The following is a 9,861-nucleotide window of genomic DNA, read 5'->3' on the forward strand; positions in this document are numbered from 1 at the left end:
TTCATAACTACACACAAAAACATAACTAAATCTGGTTTCCACTGATGAAACGACAACATAAGCCTACGCAAAAAATTATACCTACCTTGCAGGAACTGAACTCGCACATTCATACGAAAGACGCACAAAAGGCTACAGTACACCTTCAATCACGTATCGCCTTACACACAACAAGAATAAGCCTACTTTCAGCTTTGCTACCTTGCCATGTTTAACTTGGGATAGAAGGAAGACTGTTCACAGAAATAAGCTAATGATCATTTTTTCAACAAACGCAATAATAGCCTACTGCATGGCTGAACGAGAGATAGCCAATGTCTTCTAAAGATCGAATCGTGCAAATTCAAAACTATGCCTTGCTATATAGGCTATGCAGTCTCGAAATCGCCAATATTAGACCTAGGCTACTACATTGCCTATGTTTAAATTAATTATAGCATAAGCGGGCACTGATGAAGTCTAGTGCAAGACAAATCACGTCTGCAAACATATGTCATGCGTGATTTGGGTTTGAACTCGGAGTGGTTTCTTTTCAATACACTTGTATCATGTTTATTTGAACTCTTCCTTCTAAAGCAGCCATTCAAAATAATAAGTAGGCTATCGGCCTACCGAAGAGAAGCTATCTCTCCACCCCAACATGAGCTGCTTAACAGGCTAGTCACTCTCCTAAGTTGCGTGGGAACTTGGATCTGCAGCACTTGGTCCCGTTTATTAATCCTCGAAATATGGTTAGATTTTGTTATGGACACGTCGACACCATATTTTTGCACAGTCTGTTTATTGAATCAGAGTCACATCTGCAGCAAATACGGTAAACTACCTGCTCGTGATAACGTGCTAATTGTTTATCCCCAGTTAACATGCATCCCATAAGATCCACGACACCGGACTGGTTTGTCCTCAATTTGTGGTGTTCCACCTCGTTGATAACAGCGGACATTGTGAATGTGTCCATCTGCATACTGAAGGCTTTTCTGACCTCTGTTTTTTGAATATATCAATATTACTTGACGCCCAGAAATCCAGCATACTGTTGCACTCGGCTAAATGGGGGTGCTGCGTCCCCATGTTGAACACGCGTTCTCCCACACTTTCCTGCAAACTTGTCCGACTTAGCAACAGTAACTATGGGACTGACAATGGGAGGAGGGGCTTGGGATCGGTCAATTCTATGCCAGGTCAATCATACACATACATTTTGGTGCAGTTCTGAACATCTTAACTGAAGATAGGGGCGATTAAAGCAGAATAATATTGCATTTTCATTTTTTTACTGGGGGGAGGGGGGTGCAAATCACAAATGAGTGATTATGGGCCAGGTTGATGTGGGCCCTTGAGACCAACATACCATACCATAAATGATTTTGACCCGTTTCTCACCCTCCTCTCTCTTCCTTCCATTTGCTTCCTACCAAACTATTCTATCATACAGGCAAAAAGCTCCATGCCTCCAAAAAATGTTGGGCCTTGGGGCCTGGGAGTTTTGGGCCTAGATCACAAAATGTCATGATGAATGCTTTTTCTGTCTGGTTGGAAGGACACCAGGTGTGTTTATGTGTTGTTCACATACCTATACATCATACAAATAATCTTCAAGATGATAGAAACACTGTATCACTATACCCACAAAAACACATCTCCATAATGTGCCTTCAATTAATCACCAGTAACTATCATTGATTACACATGTACTGTACCTTTGTGTGTCAGTAACTATCATTGATTACACATGTACTGTACCTTTATGTGTCTTTGGCCAGATCATGTGGAGCGGATCTGTACACAGGGGAGTTTCCCTTTTAGCACAAACAAGACAAAGTGTAATATAAAGGAGGAGAACTGAGCAGTGAGGCTCTCAGTCGGAGGACATTGCCGAAATCACCAGTAACTGTGCTGGTCTGTGCAGTCCATTACCTTGTGGGAATGATGATTAGAGACACAAAAGGACAAGATTGTGAGATTATAAACTAACACAAAATTTAAATCATAACAAGCATTTCTGGAAGAAGTTTAAATAATGCCTAATGTCAAACAGTGTGCCTAAAATTTACTTTTAAATGGGTCTGTGTTGAATATCTCTCAGGTGTCATATTCAGACATGAATGAATCCTCCACCAGGGATACTTTAACTTTCACAGTTTATTTGGGCATAGGCTCACCCAGATATGTATTACTTGCTATTGTTATCTTGATATACCTTGCCACTGTATTAGCCAATGTTACTCTCATGCTGTTGATTTTCCTAGATACATCCCTACACAAGCCTATGTATATATTTGTATTTAGTTTAATCTTAAATGGGCTGATAGGGAGTACTGCTGTTTGGCCAATGGTAATGAATATATTATTGACAAACACCCCTCTTATCTCATATGAAGGATGTCTCATCCAAGCGTTTATCATTATAACCTATGGAGCTTGCAACTACTCCATGTTGACAGTGATGGCTTATGACAGATTTGTGTCCATATTTAAGCCTTTGCAGTACCATACCATCATGACCCCACAGAAAGTAATACAGCTGTTGTTTGTTGCAAACGTCAGTCCTACAGCTTTAATGTTTTTCCAAATATGCCTATCTTCTCAGCTAACATTGTGCAGATACAAAATCAATAAGTTATACTGTGATAATTTAGCCATTACCCGGTTATCATGTGATGACAGTCAAGCCATTAAACATCAAGTTAGCAACCTATATGGTATAGTTAACATTATACTTATTGTAGCCCTGCCAGTGGTTCTCATTTTGTTGTCGTATGTTAAAATTATAATGCTCAGCTTCAAAGCTTCAAGGAACGCAAGACAGAAAACATTTGAAACCTGCTTTCCACACATTATCATTTTTATAAATTTCTCACTGGTAACACTGTTCTCTCTCCTATATAACCGCTTCAATGCGTACTTACCAGGACAGGTCAACATTCTCAACTCAATCAATTATATTCTTGTTCCACCATTGTTGCATCCAATAATATATGGTTTAAAAACACAGGAAATAAGACAAAGGTTCTCAAGAGCCTGGAGAAAAACTGTTCGCAATCATGTCAATTTGCTCTAAAATGTATACTAAAAAGGATAAAGTCCCTATGCACAGCCTTCTGACTTCCAGGTGCTGGCGAAGTGCAGTCAATGAAATTCAGAAAAGTGAAAGATCACCGCACACTGGTAGACTTATTTTCTGGTTTATTTTTCTTTGAACGACACGTTTTGCCATTGCTTCATCAGGTTCACTCTTGATGAAGTAATGGCGAAACACATTGTTTACTGAAAAAATAAACCAGCAAAATAAGTCTACCAGTGTGCAGTGATCTTTCACTTTTCTGAATTGCTCTAAAAATGTACTCCATCATCAGTATTTTCTTTCTGTGCGACAGTTTAAAAGTAACATTTTGCAGCTTCCTATATGACAAATGATCTTGCATCCAGGCTTATCAGAGCCTCTACTGACTTAAAGACATATATGTCCACACATGGGCAAAAAAAATACCATGTAGGGAGAATGTTATACTTCAGATAATATCTTATGGTGAACTGAATGTTATACTTCAGATAATATTTTATGGTAAACTGATACCATATAGAGAGAATGTTATACTTCAAATAATATCTTGTGGTGAATGGAAATTTGTGTCAGCAATTCCCAGTAGCGGAGTACACATCAGACTCTATTGTATGTGATGATGACATTTTGTCAAAACTAAAAATGGGTTATTATACAAGGGTGATAACAGTTGATTGATGTAGGATATTTTGGTATAGCTATTATATATCCAACCAAGTAGGTCCCTGCTTTGTTGTTGTTCTATGCTGCAATTTGCAATACAACATGGTGCATTAAAATGATTCAATATTTACTTGTATTTACTAATAAACTAATATCTACAGTACTCCTGTGTAAGGCAGGTTTTGTTGTAATATCTACTCCTGTGTCAGGCCAGTTGGGATAAGTAATTACTAAATATTATTGTAAATGTTATTTATACAACACCTCTCATACATAACATTCCACACATACTGTAGATTCAAACATTAACGAGCAACACACAAAATAACTAACCAGATAACCGGAGAGAGCAAGCCTTTGAGCAAGCGTGGCTTTATCAAAGAAACTTTATCAAAGCTGCCCTGTGAGTTAGCACAACTCCAGAATGTAACGGGTCCTTCTTTGGGCCAAGCTACACCTTTCTGACCAGTTTTATGAACATCTGTCCAGTTCTGTTACCCTGGGCTTAGACAAACTGAAACAGACTATATTGAAACCATATCTTTATTGACAGAGGTAATAAAGGAGAACATTTGGAAAACTAGATATACCACATAGCGGTACAAAATATACTCAGTTCATCCTCTCCCGCTTGTTACGCTTGTCAATTTGTCTCCATCTCCTACTTTGGTGTGTGTACTGTATGTCAGTTTGTCTCCATCTCCTATAAAGCCTGACCAATTTTGAAGGCTGATAATCTACCAATTTCAATATTTGAGTTATTCAAAAACTGATAACCTATATATCGGCCGATAGTCATTTTTAATAACATTTTAACATGCAAAAATTTTCTCCCATAACAAGGTTGTAATCAAGATAGGACATTATGTATTTGAATAGGCCTAACTATATAGATTCCTAATGAAATACTCTTCAGTCATTTGTTTAAGAAATAAAAGAGTATAAAATAGAAAGAATAAGAATAAAATAGGTCTTTGTTCTGTGATAACCACATTGCCATAAACGACATTGTACTTGCAGTGCCTGTTCACACATGCTATTCCTGTAGAAAACCCATAGCCTGTAGGTAGGCATGCTTTAAAAATAAGATGATACAATGTAAAACCCAACTTTATGTTTCCATGCTGCAAAAGAATTTTATGTCAAGACAACAAAGACAATGGAGTTAACTCAAATAAATCTTGATATTTGACTCAACTCAATTTTAGTTTGTATAACTTGATAGCTTTAGTTGCTATAACTTGATTACTTTACTTTATATAACTTAATATCCTTAGTTGATATAACTTGATGGTCAAGATGAAGACACAAACAAATCCATCATTCTCAATGCCTGTCCAGGTTATTCGCTATGTACAGTTAGCCTGGTTTCACCAGACTCTGGAGTCTGGACACCCAATTGGGGAATGTTTCCAACCCTAGCATCCCTGCTCCCAACTCTGCTAACAACTTACACATGTGAGAGAGAAATAGGCTACAGCATAGCAGCTTAAAGGTTTAGTAACACTTTACTTGACAGTATCTACATAATAGAGACATGAGACATGGGCAGTATTTTAATTATATGTATTTTAAATACGTATTTAATTACTTTAGTGTATTTTGTAATTTGTATTTTGCAGGATTGGAACAAATCTAATGTAGTTTGTAACAAAATACTTTGAGGGATTGTAATTAGAGTATTTCAAATACTTAAAGCTGCAGTTGGCAAGATTTTTTTGATCATATTCACTGAAACCGACACTATTCTCTGACAGAACAACATACATCAGCCGGTTTTAGAAAAAAACCCGCACTTCTACCTCCACCTAGAGCCTGTTATTTGTTTTGCAAAAATCCACAGCTCCCGGTTCTTCTGGTCCAATCAGAGCAGGGCTCTGTGAGATCTGACTGTCAATCACAGTCTGGTACGCAATGACGAGCACAAACTCGATGAAAGGGTGCTCGGTGGTAGTGGGGGGGGCAGGAGAAACATTCAAAATGTTGGCTAAGTCCCCTCAATCTGTCAGACTTCCCAACTGCAGCTTTAAATACTTAAGAACAATCTGTTCTTTTTTCTCTAATAAGCCAACATTTCATCACTCAGTTAAATATACTAACCATTACAATAAGCTATGCTTATCATAGTCCGGGAGCCAAAGGCCAGAATCATGGTGAACCTGGTTTTGTCAGTTAGTTTTTTTCTTTTTCTTTGTTGTTTCTTGTTGCCTAGGGGTTACTCCATAAGAATAGGGTGGGTACCCAATGATATCCCTTGAGCAATTCCCTATATTCAGCTCTAAAGTTGACCTAAGTAGATAGATAGATGGATAGATAGATAGATAGATACTTTATTGATCCCCAAGGGGAAATTCAAGTAGCGATTTGTCCATACAAATACTAATTTCATTACCCCTTTGGAGGGACAGTGTAAAAAGTGTTAACCCATTTTTCCTTTTCCTTGCAGTATTGCCACATTGTGACCAACGTAAGTCTCTTTTATGATCCCCTCTGGACAACAAATTAAAAAAAAAAAAAAAAAGTCAACTGAGGGAGCAAAATGGTCAATAGCCTGGGTGCCATTCCGAACTTAGTCCCGCCCACAACATTTGAGGTCGGGAAGTTCGGTCTGGCATTGTGGAGCAAGTATGCTCGCCCTACTGTAGATCGGGCGGACCAATCAAATCGGGCTTTACGATGATGGACAGGTGAGCAACAGAGGTTTTATCACTGAAAACAATTATTTCTGAAAACTTTGGCCAAAGTTGAGATGTGGGAAAACTTGTGGTTTCACTTTCATCAAGGGAAAACAGCGATGTTGCATTGCGACATGTTCCCTCGTTCGTTTGAAATCTCTGATTGACCACCTGTTCGAGGGATTTGCGACAGCCTTTCCCAGCTGTTTAACATGTTTGTAGCATATCAGCATACCTGTCAACACTCCCGTTTTTCCTGGGTTTCTCCCGTATTTCAAGGTCATCTCCCAGCACCCTCCCGTTTTGTTATTTCTCCCAGAAAACTCCCGTGATTTGCATGGCCATCAAACTTCATTTTAAAATCATTGATCCATTCAGGTTGCCAGATTGTGTATGAAATACACCCTACACATACACGATCACTTAGTTTCAATTTCAACCGTTTTGTCATAGGCTAAAACCTGGCAACCCAAAACCCAAATAAGGAAGCGGGTGCCGACTGCGCAGCCTGAGGGCCTGTCCACACGGAGACACTTTTTAGGTTAAACGCAGAGGTTTTGCTTCGTCTTGGCCGAGCGTCCAAATGAATCCTGTAAACACACTGCCCGAAACCGCACTTTTCTGAAACCTGGTCCCAGAGTGGAAACATCTGAAACCGTAGCCCGTTTGAATTAGTTTAGACAGCGAAACCGCACATCCTGCTTGCGTATCGATGATGTCATCGCCACACCTCAGCTGCCCTGGACTTGCACTTATAGTATTGCCTAACAATACTAGTTTTCATACATGACATTACCTACGATTACACTCCGTAAGATAAATATCACAACTGGTGCTGCGCAGCGCCGATAGCTTATGACTTGGTGGACTGAACACTGTTTTTCCCGGTGTTTTTTTATGCATTCTAGCTACTGTCAGTGACGCGAGAGAACTTAAGTTATTAGGAAAGTGTGCTGTAAGTTTAGGCTACATTAATTTGTGCGTAGTGCCAGTGTCATTCATTTATTTTACATGTCTTACAACATATATACATGCATTCACAGTCGAGTGAAATCAGATATAAGCATACAAAGACGCTTAGAACTTACGTTAAGCCGATGGTAGCACACTGAATGCAAATGCGCGATTTGATGCAGGCAAACGTATTGACTGTTACTAACGAAGGTTTTATAGCAATATTATAAATGTGGCGACAGAATAGCCTAGAACTTGGGTAAGCCTTGCGTTTATGGCCTAATTGTGGTGATAGCCAAAACTAATGTGAATCACGGACTATCCTACAACCAAAGAAAGTAAAGGTGATTAGTAGGCCTACCTGCATTAGCCAAATAAAGGACGGGACTGCACCCTTCACAAACCGTAAAATAAAGTTTATTACAGTTGACTACAGTTGACAGTTCACCATCAGTCCACACAAACAATTCTGGTTTCCTTGCACTAGCCATTTCGTCGTAGCCTATTCTGTCTGTTTGTAAAGCGCAAGTTTTGGTCAATTTCTGTAAAGAAACAGTACCACCTATAGGCCTGGGGTATGAGGTAACGTGTTGAGTCGTGTTGAGATGGATCCATTTGGACGCAAATATTCTTGATACGGTTCCAGGGAAGTCAATGGTTGTCTTTCAGAAAGGCGTATCTCTTCCACTGGCTCTCCTCAGGGTTGTGTACTTTCCCCTCTGCTGTACATCCTCTACACAAATGACTGTAGAAGTCAGCATATAAATAGGCATATCCTGAAATTTGCTGATGACACAGTCATTGTGAGTTTACTGCATAAACATGAATCCCAGCATGGGCCAGTGGTTGATGAGTTTGTCTGTTGGTGTGACAAGTCTTTTCTTCAGTTAAACATCTCAAAGACAAAAGATATGGTCATTGATTTTAGAAGAAACCAATCCTGTTCTCCACCACTGACTTATATAAATGGAAGCTGCATAGAGATGGTTGACCAGTATAAATATCTCGGTACAATGTTAGACAACAAGCTCAAATTTGATATAAATACCGAGGCTATTTGCAAGAAGGGACAACAACGGTTGTACTTCCTTAGGAAGCTCAATTTGTTTAATGTGGATAAGGTTATGCTGTCTTTATTTTACAAATCTTTTATAGAATCTGTTCTCACGTTTTCTTTTATTGCCTGGTATGGAGGCATCAGTCTTAGGGACAAAAACAATCTTAGCCACATTGTGAAGGTGGCTGGGAAGTTGATTGGCTGTCCACAGTTGTCCTTGCTGACCATTTATGAGAAGCAGGTCATCCAGAAGGCAAGTTCTATACTGGACTGTAAAAATCATCCCCTTCACTATTCATTTGAAGCTCTTCCCTCAGGCCGGAGACTAAAAGTCCCATTTTATAAGTCCAATAGGACAAAAAACTCTTTTATTCCTAGTGCAATACGCCTGCTAAATTTGCACAATTTTGCTTTATTGCACAGAAACGATTCTGATGAGCATCTGTCAGGAACGTAGATTGATAAGACAGTTTCTTTCTTTCTTATTTTCTTTCTGAACCTTCTTAACTGATATTAACCTGTGTCTTTTACCCCATCTTGTGTCTTTGTGTATCTTATGCTATTTATATGTGTACCTGACTGCGAGACAAGTTTCCCTTTGGGACAATAAAGTTAACTGAACTGAACTGAACTGAAGACGGAGGAAAAAAAGATCGGTTTGGTACGTGTGGACTAGGCCTGAGTCTCGTCGTAAGCAAGCGGGCTAGTTGAATGGCCTACTCCAGAACTAGCTGTTGTGAAATTGTTGGGAATTTAATTGATTAACACATCACATAAACTGTTTTTGAGTGTTGTTGATACACTGAACTTGTGCCCTCGGAACCAAATCTGATAGCAAGCAGCTTTGGAGTTTTGGAAGTAGGCTGCAGGCAGGCAGCTGGTGGATACATAACTGTCATGCGTAAGGTAATGGTAAGGTAAAAGCAATGACCGAAATGCAGTGTTGAAACACGTGTATGAAACGTATTAAATATGCAAACACAGATCCCCCCCCCCCTCCCGTTTTTGGAAAGCTAAATGTTGACAGGAATGCACAGGGTGCGATTTGTGTAAAAACCAGAGGGGGGAATGATTTTGAATAAGTTTGTAACCCCCCCCCCAAAAAAAAAAAAAAAAAAATGAACGAACGATTCATAGCCTAGTAATGTCATGGCTAATAATACCCTAGGCCTATATTATTTTTGCCACCTTTGTAACATTTTAGTTTTAGTTTACCGTGGTGTATGACTTTAAACAGCGAGTGTGCTTGGTATGATGATCAGCTCCTCTAATGCAGGGTAGGCAGGGGCGGAGCTAATGGTTCACTATAGGGGGTGCGACGATCTTTAGTGGGCCCCTATACTGTCGGTGTTTATTCCAACATCATGTTTTATTTAGCCCACTTCATATTGTGCTTATTAGAGGCTGAGGCATTTTGTTTATGTCCTGATGACCTAGCCTACCGTTTA

General features: G+C 39.3%; 1 protein-coding gene across 1 annotated transcript; it reads left to right on the plus strand.

The window, feature by feature from the left end:
* Positions 1-2,101: 2,101 nt before the first annotated feature.
* LOC143121374 (olfactory receptor 52L1-like) lies at positions 2,102-9,033 on the plus strand. Its single transcript, XM_076281731.1, has 2 exons — positions 2,102-3,009; positions 8,871-9,033. The coding sequence occupies exons 1-2, from the start codon at positions 2,102-2,104 to the stop codon at positions 8,908-8,910; spliced, it is 948 nt and encodes a 315-aa protein (XP_076137846.1). The 3' UTR covers positions 8,911-9,033.
* Positions 9,034-9,861: the final 828 nt, after the last annotated feature.

Source organism: Alosa pseudoharengus, unplaced genomic scaffold (assembly GCF_046254945.1).
Source record: "Alosa pseudoharengus isolate Yale_2024_CS ecotype anadromous, Long Island Sound unplaced genomic scaffold, YU_APseudo_1.1 YU_APseudo_1.1_scf_13, whole genome shotgun sequence".
In the NCBI taxonomy this organism is placed as follows: domain Eukaryota; kingdom Metazoa; phylum Chordata; class Actinopteri; order Clupeiformes; family Clupeidae; genus Alosa; species Alosa pseudoharengus.